The 20,679-nt window shown below is 33.9% G+C and overlaps 1 protein-coding gene across 2 annotated transcripts; it reads left to right on the top strand.

The window, feature by feature from the left end:
* The first annotated feature begins 2,452 nt into the window (after positions 1–2,452).
* LOC111513415 (phosphatidylethanolamine-binding protein homolog F40A3.3) lies at positions 2,453–19,861 on the top strand. 2 transcript variants are annotated; one of them, XM_023169618.2, is made up of 5 exons: positions 2,453–2,608; positions 2,799–2,869; positions 11,887–12,010; positions 17,337–17,550; positions 19,597–19,861. In XM_023169618.2, the coding sequence occupies exons 2-5, from the start codon at positions 2,810–2,812 to the stop codon at positions 19,733–19,735; spliced, it is 537 nt and encodes a 178-aa protein (XP_023025386.2). In that variant the 5' UTR covers positions 2,453–2,608; positions 2,799–2,809; the 3' UTR covers positions 19,736–19,861. The 2 variants fall into 2 exon arrangements, with proteins under 2 accessions (XP_023025386.2, XP_023025387.1); XM_023169619.2 differs by having other exon boundaries at positions 2,598–2,739.
* The last annotated feature ends 818 nt before the right edge of the window (positions 19,862–20,679 follow it).

A 20,679-nucleotide genomic window follows, 5' to 3' on the forward strand; every position in this document is an offset into this window, starting at 1 on the left:
GAAAAACAATATACTTATTAGCATATCTAGTTCTGAATCTGGTTCAATGCAGTTTATCCAGAAACTTCTTTTGCTATTTAAGAAAATGGATAGATATTATTCATTTGACCACCACAGATGATATTTCTGACGATAACTTTAGATTTATCAATTTCTACTGAGGGATAAACAATGTAATGTTTTGACAAGGCTGCTAATTGACAATATGATAGTTACAATTCCCCAGCCCTAGAGATGGATGGGTGAAGAATCACTATTAAATAACTGTTCTAAATTTTCTTAAACATGGCATTGAGGTAGAAACAGAAAATGAATAAGTCTTAGTCATTTCCTGATAATGCTAATTTGGTTAGAGAAACACGCGACGATAGACAACAATTTTGTTATAACCCACAGTGCTAGCCGTATTTTGGACTCTTCGCATGTCTCAGTGTTTAGTTTGCGAGCGGCATATACTGTTGACAGTGAACATATTACCTAAAACTATCACCGCTTTTAGAAGTGATTTTGAAAAATTTGATGAAACAAGCAGAAGATGATACTCGGAACATTACAGATAAGTTTAATAATATAATACTTACCATACGATGTATCAATAACAAGCATTATAAAAATCTAACCAAAAAGCACGTAATATTCTTTTAATATGTGAAACGTGGCTTAAAAATGATAATATTAATTTCGTGTAAGTACCTACATTATTGTATCATTATTTAATACTACAACAGTAACAATTGGCTTATGGTAGCTATAATATATGTACATACACAAAATGATCCATAAAATATTTTATTAATAAATAACATTTTATTACATTATCATATTAATAAACATAAAATGTAAGTGAACCTAAGCTTTCCTCAAGTTAAACAAGGTCAATATTAAATAGTTCAACTCGGATTAGTTTAAGTTATCACTTCTGTGGGGCGTCCCGAGACTGAAAATTACTGATATCAAATGTCATTAAACCATGACTAAATTGATTTTCGTGCTATACCTATCAACAAATTCGTGTATTTTGAAATAAAAATTTGCATAATTCAAATTAACTCTCTTGTGAATTACAAGTTATGCTGTTTTGTTTGTATGCATAAGTGTCAAAAAAGCATAAACAGTTTAACGGTTCACATTTTGGACTTTAACATGATTAAATTAGGTACCTAATTAATAATAAAATGCGTCATGATGATTTGAATAGAGTTTAGGTTTCGTCAAGCACACCAAAACAAAACAAACTGAGAGGAGATTTTTATGGTTATATACCTAAGAAATCAATATATTATCTATGTCAGATAAGGAAGATGAGCATGTGAAAATCGAAAAATACAAAGAGATACAAAGTCGGTTGAATTAGGAAAAAGTTAGAGCTTTTTTGTTTGATGTAGGACATTAAAAACTGAAAATCACTTTTTCGTTGCTACCTTTAAGATATACAGAGTGGTGTTCACAGGTTTTTAATTCTACTTTTTTCTTCGAGAAACCATTACTGAGCCGAAATAAAGAATCACCCGGTGTAGTTAGCATTTTTGGCGACAACTCTACTTTCACTCTATCTTGAAAGTAATATATATTACGTCGAGATTCGAAAGTTAAACCAGAGAACATCATTCAAAGAAGATGTGTAAATGAACAGAATGTAGAAAAGCACAGACTTCTCTGACCTATTTTACAAGTGGTTGGGTGAAGAAAACACATGATCAATTACTGATACCAATAGGTTGGTCGGTAGCCAGGCGGTTCGACGGTTTGTTCACTCACTCGAATTGGTCGGTGTGTTCAAGCCCTAGTCTGAACGATCGATTTTCACTTGCTACGTCCAACCCGTGTTAGAAATCACACGTTAAAAGGTAAGACCTCGTTAATCCTTAGCTCGCACAAGTTTCGACATCTGAGGGTTGTCGTTCGTAGGAGTGCGACAGCTGGTTGACGGAAAAAACATAATTTGAACTGTTTATATACATTTCACAATCATATGGTTCTAGTTCCTATTTGCTTGAATACTAACTTTTTAGACAGAAATACAGCAATGGATTTACCAGAATTTAGTTTCAGAAGAAGGCATCATATTCTAAAAGTTTTCATGTTAGTCATCAATTTCTCCAGGTTTTTTGGGAACCCTCGTATATTTTCACGAAAAAATATATTAACAATTCGATTTTACACCTTGATATCGTTATAAAAAGTTGAAATAACGAATAAAAGAACTGATTTCAGAACGTGTGTTTTGTTCATTTTGTTCACACTATTCTTATTCCAGGTCAGTCACTCCAACTCAAAAGTCATTCGCTCTAGACTTATTCTTTAATTAATGAAGAGTCCTTCGATTGATTCATTTATTGGTCCATTTGAAGTGTTAGCGCATTTTTTTTTGGTTGAAGCAATCGATCGGATCTTAATTCAAGAACTCGCCTTCTCTGCTCGATCAGAATACATCGAGCAGATATAGCGAACAACTTTTGGCGGGATTGACTAAATGTCAACAAAACAGAACTAATATCGAGAAGGGAGAGCGAATAACTGTTGGAGGGAACGGTTCAATGTCCAATCAGGAATAAGATTAGTGCCAACAAAACATATCTAGAGAATATAGAGATCTGCTGTTATTCAGGTCAGCCTCTTGATTATATTTATTTCATATTATTCATATTTCTATTGTTACGATGCGAGTACAATGCCCTTCAGTTTATCTACTTTTAACCTTGATAAGTATTGTTTACTTAGTGAAGTGTAGTGATTTCGGTACGTACATACATAGATTACTGCATGAAATTTAACCTAGGAATTGAATTATTTTTCAGTTCACGATAAAATGGAGGCTCACGAGGTTGTTCCAGATGTTATTGACGTTGCACCTGATCAAAAAATAGAGGTAATGTTTTATTATTTTTGTCATGTAATTAAGTTTACAAAGCTATACCTGTTCTGTTAGCGATTACGATTTCATTACACAACTCTTTCGGTGAAAAATGCCGGGTGTCCTACCCATGATAATCCAATTAAACCTTTCATTAGCAACTATTATTTGGTATATCAGAGTATAAGCGTAATTTTATCGATAATGTATAATTCATAAATTTATTCCATCGGCCCTAATGTACCCATAACACAATGAAAATGGCGTCTTTAACTTCCTCAATTCATTTCCAACGGTCAATTCAATGACATAATTTCATACGCATAACAAATATGAGACGTTATTGAAAGTTTCTCTGCTTTTTTATATCATTCGAAATGCAGGTGGTAGAGTCAAAAAACAAAATTCGGCAATATTTCAAAAACAACCACTGATATTCCCAATCTGAAAAGATATTATTCTAGTTTTACTTTTGTCCAACTAAACCGACCTTGTAGGTCTTACCGTTTCCTGTAGACATCATAATATAACCGTTTCCGAGATAGCAATAGTGGAATCAGTTAAAAAAACGACTAGTAGGGGAGACTGGGGCAAGATGAGATAGCTGAGACAAAACTCGTTGTACAAGGAAAATTAAACTCTTTAATAAAATTCTTTAACAAAAGAGGTAACCATTATACATTTCTCTCTTATAATTAAACGTTGTAGCATGCAAAATCACAGAACTTTTTTTGGCAAATAATGAAAAAATAAACTCGGCAAATTTCCCGTTTTGCCCCATAACTGGGGTAAGATGGAAAACGCTATGGGTCAAAACGAGTACGCTTTTTAATCGAGTAGACAGGGTTCACAAATGTGTGCCTCTTCATCTTCCTCATCTACTCCGGCACATGAATTATGCCCCAACCGTGGCACACGCCGCAGATGACCCAACCTTCGGTTGAATCTGAGTATAAGTACCCACAATAGATGCAAGCACAGTCATCATCCTCTTCTTGGGATGAACTATCTTCCGATTCAGTTTCTTTTTTCACCTTTTGGTTTGACGCTTTTTCTGCAGGTTTTCCTTGTCAGTTGTCTTTTTAATCTTCTTTGCAGCCTTTTTTCCAGGTTTCTTTATTTGTTTTTTACCTTTTTCAGTCACTTGATTATCAGTCTTTTTCTTATCTTTACCTTCTTTAATACTTATATCTTTCATGAGTTCGTTTTTGTAAGGTGATTCAGTTAGTATTGCAGTCTTCCCTCGTTTTCTAGTCTTTCTCTCCTAAGTCCTAACTTATTTAGGTATAGCCATAATATTTTCAGGACTTACCAGAGAAGAAGAAGTTACTCTTTTTATTTTCCTTTCGGGAGTTTTGTCTTTAGCTCGAAATGTTGACTTCGATTGTTCAGGGTTCTTTCTAGTATTAATAATCTCGGGAGAATATCTATTGAAGTTGGCATCTGCAGCAACGTTTTGGGAAGATGTGGTAGTCATAGAAATGTCAATTTGAGAATTCAACGAGACCAGGGCATCATTGTTATTCGAAAAGGATGTGGCTGGGTCAACAATATCTGCTTTTTCAGTGGATAAAACTGGATGGACAGCATTTTCTGAGGATATCAGAGGCTCTGGAACACTCCCTTTATCAATTTGTAAATTTGGATTAGAAATAATGTTTTCTGTATTTTCTGACAAACCACGACCATTTTCAGCCTGAGAACAAATAGCTGAAGGAGGTACATTATTTTGCTGGGTTGCAGACGAAATTTGTCCAAGGTGAGCTGAAGGGGATGGCCGCGATAGATTTTCTTCAGTGATTGCTGGTTCGAATGTTTGAGTTGATGAAGGATTTTCCACATTTAGCTCTTCTCTTGCCAGATTTTCTGTGTTAGTCGTCTCTGCAGCTATGAAATCAGCGACCGTAAAAACATCTTTATCTAATGGCCATATACCACATTTACGAAATCCATTTATGGCTGTGAGCATTGTGGTTGCTTTTAAGTAAGCTTGTCCAAAAAGTTTTGCCACTTGATATGGTGTAACCACGCGACCAGGGTGATCTCTCAGCCATTTTTTCACTTCTGCACTATAGTACGTGCTTAAAGGTCTCATGTCTAAAGGCTGCAATTTGTGAGTGCAGTGTGGTAGTGTACATAATACAATCACATTATTTTCTCTTGCATAATCTATTAGGTCAATATTTTTGGTATGTGAAGAGTGACCGCCTAACAGAAGCAATACAGGCTTTTCTTTTGTTGGTTATGCAAACTGCACGAATGATTTAAACAAATCAAAAAATATTTTTGTTGTAATCCAGCCATTGTCACTGCAAGTGCCCCAAAGCCCTGACGGAGCATCATCCAAAAATTCTTCTTTCATGCGCTTCCGAGCGTATATTAGCATAGGCGGGACATAGGTGCCAACGGAATTAAAACAAATTTCAGCAGTGACCAACTGGCCTCTCTCTGCTGATGAGAGGCAGCCGACTTGCTTCTGGCCCTTCATTGACAATATCTTAGATTGACTTTTTGGAACAGTACTGATCCCCGTTTCGTCTACATTGTAGATCCTTTCAGGCGTCAGTTTATGTTTATCTATTACATTTTCCAACAATGTAAGAAATTTGTCGACTGCCACTCTGTTAAAACCCATCGCTCTTGCGGCTGATGTTGGTTCTGGGCGTCTGTATGCTAGATCAGGGTGTCGTTTTAAAAACCCGCTGAGCCAATCTTCATCTGCCATACCAGTTTCTGTATTAAATGGGTTATCTATGTGATTCCGCTGAGCCAACTGATAAGCTATAATACGAAGCTCTTTTCCTGTTAAATCAAAAAGCCGTGCTTCCATAGATTTCACATACTCCGCCAGCTCATTTTCTTGCTCGGCTGTGAAAACAGTTTTGAATCGTCCCAAATGTTTTTTCCCGCAGTCGTTATCAGAATCAGTGTCGGCATTAACAGTTTCACGAGCTTTTCTTACTCGTCGTTCTAAGGTCGACTTCGGAACATCGTATGTAGCCGAGACTCGAAGAAATCCCATTCTATCAGTAAGAACAGCATTTACTGCTCTTCTCATATCTTCTTCGTTCCATTTGCCACGATCTGTTCGGCGAAAAAATCTGGTTTGAATTTAATGTTTTGGACTACTATAATAAGCTCGGGATTGAAATAATACATTAACAAAGGTACTTACATGTCTGTACATCAGTTTTCGAATCAAATATCGCGTAAAAATACTTGCAATATCACTTTTTTCTCTCTGCAACGCAAAAACGAGTTCTAACCTGTTCTCTCTGCTTGGACACACTAGCGGAGAGTGAAGTTCGTGCAAATGGCGCTGTCGCCGCTCCGAACACGATTACTATTCACGCACACAAGCTTACTTCCCGTGCTGCCCCGAACTTCATCTTGCCCCGGTCTCCCCTATCTATATAATTCAATTAGATCACATCCCCTGCTTTCAGATTTTACAAATTTCGGTATTTTCAATTATTTTTTCCTATCAAATTTTCAACTTCAACAGTTATTGCAGATTTTAAATTTGAATAGATCCTGCTGTCATCTGTTCAGAGAATGTCCTGTTAGAAAATATTATGTCATTCATCTAGCGAGAAATGTGAGAATGAAATTTATCGTAAATCATTCATCAAAAATGTTTCAAAGTAAGTTTCATTCATGTAAGCTATTCTGAATGAGAGTAATATCATTACATTTCATAACAAGAAGAACCTTAAAAATAATTCAAAAATTCTTCATATTTATATTCAATTTCAAATATATCAGAAAATTGAGTGAGAAAAATTGATTCGAGCTCGAAATTGAACACAGGACTACTTTCACTCTCAAGTCCAACGTTTTACAACTACTCCCAAAAGAAGCTGACAAATTGGTGTGACGTAAGTGTATTGTTGGAGTACGGGTGTAGAAAAAGCTATTTATGCTTAAAATTATTTTTATTTTGTTACTGGTGTGATAACGAAAACACTTTGACCATGGAAATAGAAACCAAGGGAATACACATTGTATAACATTGTATGACTGTATACGCGTGCAAGTGAAGCCTATAGTGGGGCAAGGGGAATCGGCGCCGAAGGCAGATCCGTACTAAAATTAAGTTTGAATATAAATGTTAAATCGTATAAATATTTATGGATTGAATGTAAATAAACATCATATCAAGAGAATAACACCTTTATTTAATTTTTATCGATACACATCTAAAGTAAATGGTAAAAATGTTTTATATTCGATATTTCAAATATTTACTTAACAAATGTAAAAATGCATTATCCTTTGAAAATAATCAATTTATTATAAAGCTGTCTTTTTGTTTCTTCAAAATTAGTTTACTTTGCTATAAAAGGGAATATATATATATATATATATATATATATATATATATATATATATATATATATATATATATATATATACTGGTAGCATCGACAATAATTGGGTGGACAATAAGTGCTTTCCTATTAGAGATACAAAAAAAACTTATGTTTTGTTGAATAGAATACTTCAGATATTTTCACTCGACTGAATTTCTTGGGCAGAGTGTTTTTCAAATATATAGCAAAATTATAGTGAAATGTATGACAAATAATGGGTTCATTCAACACCAAATGTCTCTTACTAGATCAAATGAAATGAGGTAATTTTTAACCAAATATCCTTGAGGATAGTGCATTTTTCAACCAGATATCCTTGATGTATTGTATTTTCATTTTGTCTTCATGAGTTTACCGAACGGCGTTTTCCTATAGGAAATGAGGGGTTGACTCCATTATTTCCATCGGAAATGTATCTATTTCTAGAGGAAAGTATAAAAAAGTCATTAAATAGAAGCAATAACGTTTTTTATTCAGTGCTGCACAAAACAATTAAGAAGGAAAAAAAAACAAATTTAAAACGCACAAATTTACAATAGATATTCGAACTCCCATTTTGCGCTATGCATAAATGTAGTCTATCAACAATTTCCCTTCGAACTTCAATTGAAGTTGATCTTGTAAGAGACCGAAAAACTTCTCTAATCCTAATATTCATGTCTTCTGATGTCGTTGGTTTCTCTCATTAGACCTCTTCTTTAACATATATCCCCATAGATAGAAATCGGTAATTAGTTTCGATTTATCTTACCATGAGTTTACCATACGTCAGTCGTTACTCAGCGAGTTGAGTGCTTATTCCCCGTGGTTTCTATTTTCATCGGCCACGGGGTCGATCTAATGCCGTGTTGTTGGTCTCTGATATTCTTTTTGCCTTTTTGAAAACTTTTGAAAGTCAATTATAAATAATTCTCTTCTTTTGACTACAGGGGACTTTTGTAGGTCATAAAGTGCCTGCAGAAATAATGATATTATCGGCCATAAATATTAGATACATAAGTACCACGTATAGGACCTTTATTACGTTTATAAAAAATTTCTCAAGAATATGACAATATTTTGTAGGTCATACACAGCTTGTTGAAATTATATTAAAGAAAACTACAAATATCGTTATATTTTCGTTTCTGATATTTTTTTACACCATTTTTGAAATTTTTATGATAGAAATGGTGAATAATGATATTCTTTTTTCAAATCTAGGTTGTCTCATATTTTGTAAGTCAAAAATTGATTGTCGTAATAACGATAAAAATAATCATAAATCTAACTATCATTATTATCGCGTTTTTGAAAAAATGTCTAATGGATATGATGAAAAATCATCTCTATTTTTCAAAAACCGGTAAAATACTGATACCCTTTTTCCGGTAACAAATTGTCGCAAAATAGAAAAACTAGAATTGTCGAATTTCGTTTTTTGGTTCTACCATTTTCAATTATATAAAAAAGGCCCAGGAACTTTCCATACTGTCTTATATTAGTTATAGTCTGTAATGAACCAATTTTCAATGCGACTTTTTGTTCATTATACTTTATCAGGTGTATGTGTTTATATATTGGCCTTCGCCAAAACGACTATCCCAAATCTAAACATCCATCCATCTTCATCAAACCCGTACTTCACATCCCAAACGATGAACAGACAGACCACCCGAAAGCTTTTTTTCCTTATATTCATGGAGTTACCGACAAAGTAGACCAAATTCTGAAGATATACGATATAAGAACATTATTCACAGCCAAAAATCAAATTTCCACCTTTTTACAAACACCTAAGGACACGATTACCAATGAGGCCCAGGGCATATACGAAATACCATGTTCCACCTGCTCCAGAACTTATTATACAGATCAACAGAAGAGTCTCCAACAGAACCTATAAACATGAGCTTGCTATCTGTAAGTCAGATCCAGCCTCATTCCTCTTCAATCATCATCGTGAAACAGACCACACCATAAGCTTCGAAAATAATGAAACCATTGCCACGGAAAAACTCTCTGGGTCAGGATAATCCATGAAGCTATTGAAATTCGTCCACGGACATAAATACCGAACCACAATAGAAAGCTTTAAAAACTCAGTAGTGTCACTATCCCCACTTTTTGGTAATAAATCATAGCGCGCATGATCGAATCGTAGAAGGAAGTTTTTGGGTGCGCCGTGAATTATTTCGATAATCGGCAACTTTGTCATGTCTGAAAATTTTCCGCTTTTGGTTTATTAGATTGACGACGTTTCGTTTGTGAAATCATGATAAAGAGAAGTTTTGTTGTGGCTAATATTACCACTTTGCAAGAAATATTCCAAGTTCCGATTTATTTCATATTGTATTCGTATTTTAAAAAATATGGAAACAATGTTCATAGAAATGAGAATTTTGAAAAAAAAACAACGTATATATTACCAATAGAATGAAGTTTGCAAAGGGATGGCAAATAACGATTTCAGCATCCCATTAATTTGTGGCCAATTTCAAAAGATAAGAGACTGAATGAGTTGAAAATGTAATATTTTGTGCTTATATTTTTAAATGTATTCAAAAAGTGTATTTGTAACGGACACAGATACAGTTCGATTTTATACGTATTATATTATTTATAAAGTATGCAAATATATTGCATTTTATCCAGTTCTGAGCTACGTTTGAAATTGCAAGTCCCTTCAGCTCCTTGGTAACTTATTTTCAAATCGATTGGAAAATTTCAACTGAACAGACAAGGAGCAAGTGAAAACGTGGAACAATTTAAGTAAAAGATTCGAAGCGATTTATAATATTCTACATTAATACGATATAGCATATTTGAATATGCTATATGCTATATAGTATATTCAAAGTAAAAACTCGCAACTTCTATGGAAATAGCGGTCACGGGTAAGGTGTATATTTCCATGAAGGTTTCGTAGCCCATTGTTTTATGGTTTTATGCCCATGTTTTATTTTCTCAAGAAAAACTTGAATATCTCGTAAATGGTTGATGAAAATGAGTCAAAATCATCTTGAAATTTCAAAACTATCCTAAAATACAGGGTGTTCCATTTTATATATCTTCAGAATTAGTCATCGATTCCGTACACCTTGTAAAACATTTTGGAAATGTTACTCCTACAAGATGTGAGCATGAAATATTTTGATTAATCAATGAAAGCTTATTTATATATTCTATCAAACACAAGAAATTTATGGAGGAATCACTCACAATTCAATTATGCCAAGTATTCCACAATATGAAAATATACAGGGTGCTACATTTGAATCAAGGAAGTAGGTACCAACTTCCGGTACCTATAGCCAGAAGTTTTGGAAGAACGCCAATATTTTCCCAAAATACTGCTAACTGACAGTCATAGCACTGTACTCTGTATGTATAAGTATCCGGGCCCAGAAATCGCGCAGGTCTATGACTGCCAACGTGGTCATGTTAGATGATGCCTAGGAATACTAGGTCTTATTACTGAAACCACAAATGTTTGTTGGCTCCTGTTGGTGACTCCGTGCGTATGTGATGATTCCCATTTTCGTAACCAGGTGTTGCCCATCGTTGTACTTGGCTGCACCAGGCTGATGAGGTCAATAGCCATAAACACGTCTGATGTTTGCCTTTCTTTTTGAGTATTACGTCCGCGAGCTTTCATCTTTTTAATTTAGATCACACTCATATATAAATAATGTCCACGGCTTTCAGATTCCAAATTTAGCTATTTTTGATTATACTATCGAAATTTCAGTTTAACAACTGTTATTACATTTTCTTTGTAATTATAATCGTTTCAATATAAACGTTATTTCAGCAGAGGTGAAATTTTGTCAATAAATAGAATAATATTTAGTTATTTTGCAAAAGCGGGCTCTTTAACAGGTTAGGAGAACCAATTTCTGAAAACTCCCAATGAGATTCAGATTTTAACATTCTAAGGTAAGGTACTTTTTTTACCCGAATGATGGAAATTAATTCTACTTATATGTTTATGTGTATTTCGTATCGAAAACGTCTGGCATTGTCACATAAAAATCATAACGTTTGTTATGATATATGTTTCAGAGTCCGTTTTCGAACTATCAATTATTTTCGAAACAAGCACTGCTGCCAATAACCAGAACTGCAACACTCTCCCGACGTGCGTTTCACCAACCAAGTTGACGTCTTCAGAAGATGAACTAGACTGGTGTTTGGAGGCAGCACTTGATTTGAATTTTTTCTTTTTTTACTTATTTTGTTATGGCAACAAAATGGTGAAACAAATATGTTTTTTGCTTGCCAGCTTTGTTTTATTACCAAATGTTGCAATATCATTTTTTCGATATCTAAATAATGTGTTAAAAATTATAATCAGCCAACTAAAAATATATTATAAACTTTTATGACATTATCTTCTCATAAGAAGTGCTCCAAAAAGTAAAAATGTTTGAATCCTATTAATTGAACGTTTGTCGGCATTTGTGAAAACAAAGGTTGAAAAAAATGTGTATGGTTGAAAAAATATAGATGATTTTTTTTTCTATCAGCAACAATTGTGTTTCCATGTCAATAGCTATTGTATATATAAATGAAATCTCTGATTACTGCATTGAAATCTGTAAGCCGTGAACTTGAACTATAACTCTAAATTGCAACTATAACTCATAACAAAAAAACTAAGAGACTTTATCTACTCAGGTTACTTACCCAAGTGGTGTTAGCGTAGATTTCGGAAATGAACTAACGCCAACCCAGGTCAAAGATGAACCAACAGTGAAATGGAATGCTGAGGAAAATACATATTACACCGTTACTATGGTTGGTAAGTTACTGGGTATAAATAAACCCTATAGACATTCTATTCAGCTGTAAACTATGTCTTTGTATATTCCACTTTTGAGATAAAAAAAACACATTTCCAGAAATATATGGACAAAAAAAACTTCTAGGCTTCCCATCGTCAACAGGTTTGATTCATTCAAAGTGGTATCAATAAAATGTACTGCACCGATTATAATTTTTGAAATGACAACATAAATTATGCCTTAATATTCAAGCTAGGAAATGTATTATACAATGCCTAGAAAAACAACAAATGTTCAACTGTGGCGGTTTACATCATTATGAAATCAATAGACCTTACACCTTTAATTCTTTTTTCTCTGTAGGTTTATGTCAAGTATATTAAGAATATTCATTTTCAATAGATAGTATCATCTAAATTAAAAAAAAAAATGATACATGAACCAAATATGTCTTGGCACAATCATGTCGCTGTAATTGCAAATGCTCCTTCTGAAAAGCTTCTAACACTATTCCGAACCAGAAAACTGTACACACCTCTCAGCAACTTTTGATGCTTTATGAAGCTCAGATCAATTTCATAAACTACACCTCCCGATTTGATCTCCACAAACTTTATTTGAAAAATATATCACGACATGTTTCTCACGACATGTTTTTCAAATAAAGTTTGTGGAGATCAAATTGTGAAGTGTAGTTTATGAAATTACTATTACAAGTAACGGCCGAATCAATCAGAAAAAAAAGCTCAGATCAGACCTTCTTTGGAGTATTGATCTCGTGTATGGAGCTGATTCGAGACGCGAACATCACTTACAACCTTGATAGTCTGGAATATCGAAGAAAGGTTAGGGGATTTGCCTCTCTTCTATAAATACTTTCACGGGAAGTGTTCAAGTAACTTGGGCACATTTGATTCTACCAAGAGCCGTACATATCAGAAATACGCGGAGGACTGTGGCTGCTCATCGTTTTGAGGTTCAACTCAGTACACCCAGAACTTCGATTTTTAAGAACTTTTTCATTTGGAGAACTGTTTTTATGTGGAATTAACTTCCTGAGAACGTTTCTCCAAATGGATTTAATCTCCAACGATTCAAATATAATGTGAATCACTACTTTCGCATGACATCGTTCTTAGAGCTCCTTCAGGATTTTCCTGTAGTGTATGTGTTTTTTCCTTTAAAAAAAAGGCCAAAAGAGGAGAGAAACCCTACAAAGTCATTGCCGACAATAGAAACATCGACAGTATTGAAGAAGAAATGTTCGTAAGCACACAGAAATCACTTTTAAGAAAATCAATTTAAATATCGACTATGTATTCATTCTATCATAAGTTTTCAACTTTCCATTACAATTGATGAAGGTGCAACATTGAATAAAGAGAATGATAGGTTATAGGTTGTATTATGAGACATGAGCTTACGTAGCTTTCTATATTAAATTGTTTCATTTCCAGACTTTCGCATTTTGAGATTCGTTTTCAGTTAGTATGAGTCTTCATTACCTACTACTGATAATATTCAACGAGGTTATTTTTAAGTCCATTTTGAGAGAAAACTTCATTTGAACATATTTATGTTCTGAAAGATTTAAGAAAAAATTATATTTTTCATATCTTTGATATGATTTTTCTTCAGTTCAAAATATTTATTGTGAAAATTTTAGATGGCGTTTCTGGACTATTTGGCTTTATCGGCGAATTGAATTATAGTTTCAAATTATGGATTTTCATTCACTTTTTGTAAATACGAATGACAAAAAAGTAATTGTAGTGGAAGATTGCATAGAAGTGAATTCTAAACATGTTGGATATGGAAGGAGTATAATAAAAATTCGTGAATAATTTTCCAAAGAAGAATATGAGAATTGTTTCCAATTTTTGTTGTACTTAATCTGGGATAGATCCCAGTGAATTCAGTTTGATAGATCAAACTGAATTCAAAGCCGCTACTTCTATTTCAAGTGAACTCACAGTACGATGTACCTACTCCTTTCAGAAAATCAATATTATTTGTTAGTTTTATAAGAAAACTAGGAAGTAACACCTAATTTTTTTCATTTCGAAGGAAAATCGAAGTTTCAAAAATTACTGTGACGTTATTACTGTTGAGACTTACCTCTCTTTCAAACCACGTTCCAAAATGTATATCACTTTTGTAGGGCAGAAAAAATTACATGAATGAATATACGGCTAATTATTCTATCACCAATCCAATCACTCTTTAAAAAATTACAAATATAAAGTCTTTGTTTCGTATTATGGAATGCTTCTTAATTTTGGAACTAGACATCAAATCTACCTTCAAAAAAATAGTTGGCAATGTCTACGACATAGTCGGAACAACAAGAATACAAGAAGAAGAAGAAAATTAAATTAAATATAGTAAAACCAATAATGATTGAGAGTAAAGCGGGTTGTCATATCTAAATTTTACGTTACCAGTTTATAGCAGAATCAAAATATAGTAAGCAGTAGAGTTGTAGGTTGTGGCAAATTATAGATAATACACAATACTAGTACGATTAAAAGGTATTATTTATGACGAAAGTCAGTAATGAGCTTGTAATGAGTAATACTTATACATTTCCTGATTACTGATCAGTTAAAATTCATTATTTTCTGTATAGTGTTAGATATTTATTACAACTAGTGGCAACGCTGTACGCAACGATATTTCTGTCTTTGTCACTTTACCGTAACTTCCATTACGGTAAAGTGACACGTAACGAATACCATTTTACCATTATAGTAAGAAGTGAGTTGAGCAAGGTCAACAAACTTCTGAACACACACACACGGATCAAATACCCGGAAAAACCAGTTCAGCATATTCCTATCCGTGAAAACTTCAGATTTCATATTCGATACCTTAACGGGGAGATGAGGTCAACTAAGAAGAAGAAGAACTCAGGTAAAACTCAACAACATTTAAATAGTAGGTAGTAGAGGGTTTATGGACTACTCAATCTCTGAACACGTAACGAATACCATTTTACCATTATAGTAAGAAGTGAGTTGAGCAAGGTCAACAAACTTCTGAACACGTAACAGCACACCTTGATAATGACAAATGAGATTTTGTCGAAACGTCGGTGAAATTAGAGATAATATCACACACACGGATCAAATACCCGGAAAAACCAGTTCAGCATATTCCTATCCGTGAAAACTTCAGATTTCATATTCGATACCTTAACGGAGAGATGAGGTCAACTAAGAAGAAGAAGAACTCAGGTAAAACTCAACAACATTTAAATAGTAGGTAGTAGAGGGTTTATGGACTTCTCTATCTCTGAACACGTAACGAATACCATTTTACCATTATAGTAAGAAGTGAGTTGAGCAAGGTCAACAAACTTCTGAACAACATGTAACAGCACACCTTGATAATGACAAATGAGATTTTGTCGAAACGTCGGTGAAATTAGAGATAATATCACACACACGGATCAAATACCCGGAAAAACCAGTTCAGCATATTCCTATCGGTGAAAACTTCAGATTTCATATTCGATACCTTAACGGGGAGATGAGGTCAACTAAGAAGAAGAAGAACTTAGGTAAAACTCAACAACATTTAAATAGTAGGTAGTAGAGGGTTTATGGACTACTCTATCTCTGAACACGTAACGAATACCATTTTACCATTATAGTAAGAAGTGAGTTGAGCAAGGTCAACAAACTTCTGAACACGTAACAGCACACCTTGATAATGACAAATGAGATTTTGTCGAAACGTCGGTGAAATTAGAGATAATATCACACACACGGATCAAATACCCGGAAAAACCAGTTCAGCATATTCCTATCCGTGAAAACTTCAGATTTCATATTCGATACCTTAACGGGGAGATGAGGTCAACTAAGAAGAAGAACTCAGGTAAAACTCAACAACATTTAAATAGTAGGTAGTAGAGGGTTTATGGACTACTCTATCTCTGAACACGTAACGAATACCATTTTACCATTATAGTAAGAAGTGAGTTGAGCAAGGTCAACAAACTTCTGAACACGTAACAGCACACCTTGATAATGACAAATGAGATTTTGTCGAAACGTCGGTGAAATTAGAGATACTATCACACACACGGATCAAATGCCCGGAAAAACCAGTTCAGCATATTCCTATCCGTGAAAACTTCAGATTTCATATTCGATACCTTAACGGGGAGATGAGGTCAACTAAGAAGAAGAAGAACTCAGGTAAAACTCAACAACATTTAAATAGTAGGTAGTAGAGGGTTTATGGACTACTCTATCTCTGAATACGTAACGAATACCATTTTACCATTATAGTAAGAAGTGAGTTGAGCAAGGTCAACAATCTTCTGAACACGTAACAGCACACCTTGATAATGACAAATGAGATTTTGTCGAAACGTCGGTGAAATTAGAGATAATATCATTCTTTCACTCTTAACCCTCTCAAAAATTATTAAGCACGCCCCCGATTTGCTGTCAACTGGGCTTACTTCTACTCTCAATCATTATTGGTTTTAGTATAGATTTTTTTAAAACAGATTTTAAACAGTCCGAGTTTACGGTGTTGCCAAGTTCATTTCAAATGTTAGTGACGTCATGACCGTCATTTTTACTCGATTTTGAAAAACCACTGACAAAAAAATGTTAAAAAAATATAAAGCGAGGTACTATCAAACAAGTAATTTTCATCTATGCGGTTATCCCAATATCAGATTAGAAATCCATTTTAAACCTGAATACGTAACAACTAAACTAGGTAGATAACTGTGAAAAGTGTTTACAGAACAAAATTTGCTAGATACGTTTTCAACCCTTTACCCACTTCAATAACAACGTGCAAGTGAATAAATTTTTTAATTATGTATGAAGACACTAATTTGGTTGGTGAAATGAGCGTTAGGAAGAGTATCGCATTTCTGGTTATTGGGAAACGTGCTTGTTTTTGTATTTATGCAAAAACCGCACATCAAATGAAAAAAATCAAGAGACCAAATTTGATCAGAAAAGAATGAGGCTTTCAAAAATAATGTTTACTTCAAGAAGAAGCAGTGGCATATCACTTGTATCTTTAAAACGATTCAATGTAGAACCCGAACAGACGCCATTGGTATGAATAAAAAGTTAGGTGATTCACAGAAGTTGCATCCTAAAGTTTTACAAAATTATCAAACCAGAGTTTTCATGAAAAAGATATTTTTTAAAACTTCAGCACCGTGTAATGAAGAAGTCCAGTTTCATAAGTTTTTTTTTTAGCTAAAATGGCCTTAAAAATATAGTAACTTTTAGCATGTTATTTGGAAACGACCTACAAATAATTTGATTCTTATTTGGGTTGATTGTAAAATATTTCCGTTTGCAGATCCTGATGCTCCCAGTCGTAAAGAACCAAAAATACGTGAAGTACTTCACTGGTTGGTGGTAAACGTTCCAGGAATGGACATAACAAAGGGAGATGTAATTGCGGAATACAGAGGTTCTGGTCCACCACTTGGAACTGGAGTGCACAGATATATATTCCTCATTTACAAACAGAATGGAAAAATCAACTTTGATGAAAAGAAAATAATAAAAACGTAAGTAAAACTTTCATCGGGCAGCATGTATATTTATCTAGAAATTTTGCTGATTTTGTACCAACTCATGAACTTTCCCGGCTTTACTTAAAGTAAAGCCGGGAAAGTTCATGAGTTGGTCATAAATTTAGCTCTTGAAATGAAAAACTGGATATAGTCCAATTGAATTAACTTGTGTGGAAGGTTGCAAAATCATATGGTGCCTTTATCAATTACCTGCAAGGTCAAAGGTCGTAAAACTTGATAACTCGGCGAATCTGTGTCCAATTTTGAAATTTAAAAATGTAAATGATCGTTGCACATATTGGCTCATGCCATGCAATTTTTTCAGAAATTTTGGACATGAAGCGTATGTAAGTGCGTTGTAAAATTACTGAATTTTTACCAAAAAAAATCCGTCTCATGAGCATCGCTCAGGAATTGTTGAATTACGCCAATGGCGATCCAGATTTGCTTAAAGGGGTCATAACTGGTGATGAAACATGGGTATATGATTATGACATCGAAACCAAAGTCCGATTGCCCCAAGGAAAAAACAATTTATTGCACCTGCTCACTCGTCATTGCTTGTTCATAATTTGTTGGCCAAAAATCACACCGTAATCATGCCTCAGCCACTGTATTCATCATATTTGGTCCCCTGCGACTTTTTCCTGTTTCTAAGATTGAAGAGACCCATAAAAGGACGGCGTTTTGCGACGATTGAACAGATAAAAACGGAATCGCTAAGAGATCTCAAGGATATACCAATCTCCAGCGATTCAAATCCAATGTGAATCGCTACTGTCGCACAGGCACCGCCCTTGAGGATTTTCCTGTAGTGCTTGTGTTTTGTCCTTAAAAAAGATGTAAGGGGGAATACTCTTTGAAGGGAACAAAATAGAAATAAATATACATATATGTAATATATAAATATAAATAAATATTTTTTGAGAAAAATTAAAATTCACCTTATTTTTTTAACAGACCGCGTACATTAATAATTGTAATGTCGACTATCTATATATACTTACGAATAAGATTAGTACGGAGACACAGCTTGTTTATATGTCCAAATCAATGAATTTGTTCCTGGAATGGTTAAAATGAGTAGTTTTTGAGTAGAGAGTAAGTTATAATTCAACATATTTAGATATACAAATAAGAAGCACTATGTAGAATTTAGGTTAATATAGAACACGTTTAAACAAGCTAGCTTGTGACACACGTGTTGCTGTTTTTCAAAAGTGAAAATCACATAATAAAGGTTTTAATTAAAGACAACATACTGGTTTCTGTTCTGTTCTGTTTTTTTTTTCGTTAATCAGCTGTCGCCCCCATACGAACGACAATTCTCAGAAGTTGAGAAACTTGTACGAGCTAAGGACTAACGAGGTCTTACCTTTTAACGTGTGATTCCTACTGAAATAAAAAATGTACTGAAAATTCAACAGATTTTTGTTTTTTTCAGATAATGAGGAATAGTGAAGGGTTGTAAACGACTCGACTCCCATTACTGTCTAGAAGTGCTTCATGCAGAATTACATCAACCTGTACTTCGTACTGTTTTTTTTTCTGAAAATTCACACGGTTAATTTCAGGTTTTGAAAACGGAAAATACTGTTTTCTGAAACATCGACCGCTAAAAAAAGCTAACTATAGATTATTTTTTTCACTTTCTACTCAAAATTTATGAATACAAGTGACTTGACTAATTGGACTCTTTAGTGGTTTATATTACGCGGTAATTTTTCGGGGTTAACTTTTCAGTTTACCTTTATTACACTTCAGCAGATTCTCTATTAATTTAGCTTTGTTTATTATTCAGATTATGGAAGGTTATATACCAAAAAAAGCAGTAGGAAGTATTGAGTCCTCCACAAAAAATGTCTTTCAAGTTAAAGTTAAAAAAAGTATGCAGAAATCAATTTTGACATGATTAAAGTAAATAGAATTCAGTGCAATAATTGAATGGAATTTTCATTATAGAACAAATCAAAAGCTCGTTTGAACAGCAGACATCGATAAAATTAAATATTTAATGTTTCATTTTAATTTCTTTTACAGGTCTAGACAAGGACGTCTCAGCTTTTCCATAAGAAAATTCGCTGAAAAGTATAAATTGGGACAACCGATTGCTGGCAATTTATATCAAGCTCAGTTTGACGATTATGTACCAATCCTACAGAAGGAAACGACGAGCTAATTCGCTCAATGAGTGGAAATCTTTTGAATCTGTTTTTTCGTAATTGAAATTTTTATGATGAACATCACTCTACTTGAAATGGAAATGTATGATTTGCATTTAATAGAATAATATGATTTGATAACAGTTCTGGTATTTAATTGTTTAGGAACATAATTCTGATTTTTCAACATATCTTAAATAAATAATTGATCAACATGTCAACAAATTATGCACAATTTTGAATAATTCAGTTTAATAGGAAAATCAATATACTGATATTTCAGCCTTATAACATGCAGGGTTGCTAGCGGTTTGAATGCTCATAGTTCGTCAGCTAACAATATATCTACATCTAATTTTGAGCATCTTCTCTATTTCTCCATGAGAGTAATGGTCCAACTTGCAAACTCTCACATAAAAGTTTGTTATTCCCAAGACTTGATCACAACTGTCATATTGAAGTAAGACTAAAGATCACGTTAAATCTTATAGACCGCTAGCCAATGCTGAATTTTTTGGGGGCTATTTGATACCTCTCGAAAATGCGTGATTTGAAAGTGATGCTCGTGTTAGGAATCAAATAAGGTAAGACCTCGTTAGTCCTCAGCTCGCACAGGTTTCGACTTTTGTCGTTCATAGGGGTGCGACAGCTGGTTAACGGAAAAACAGATATTTTTTTTAACAAATCAGGAAGAGACAAGGAAAATTAGTAAAAATGTCTTGAGTGGCGCTCATATATTCAGATACTAATTACGACTGAGGTCTTTCCTAACCAAACGCCTTGCAAAAAAATTGGACATGTAATTCGTTCTTCATATCATCGAGGGTAATTCATTTTATAATTAGGTACAAAATATAGTTAATGCTGGATTTTTCTGGTCTTCATAATCGGATAAGTGTTGCATATTCTTCGACACGAGTTTCAAATGGCTCACTTGGTCTGAATAAAATATTTTTGCCAC

This window comes from Leptinotarsa decemlineata, unplaced genomic scaffold (genome assembly GCF_025532065.1).
Source record: "Leptinotarsa decemlineata unplaced genomic scaffold, Ldec_3_MD MMD2_tig00078346_RagTag_RagTag, whole genome shotgun sequence".
Lineage (NCBI taxonomy): Eukaryota > Metazoa > Arthropoda > Insecta > Coleoptera > Chrysomelidae > Leptinotarsa > Leptinotarsa decemlineata.

What these genes read in the sequence shown, in the direction of transcription:
- LOC111513415 (XM_023169619.2), top strand. Translation starts at nt 2,661, where the DNA reads ATGCGAGTACAATGCCCTTCAGTTTATCTACTTTTAACCTTGATAAGT. An exon ending in AGTGAAGTGTAGTGATTTCG is followed by an intron (nt 2,740 to 2,798) that starts GTACGTACATAC and finishes ATTATTTTTCAG; the next exon opens with TTCACGATAAAATGGAGGCT. An exon ending in CACCTGATCAAAAAATAGAG is followed by an intron (nt 2,870 to 11,886) that starts GTAATGTTTTAT and finishes TTATCTACTCAG; the next exon opens with GTTACTTACCCAAGTGGTGT.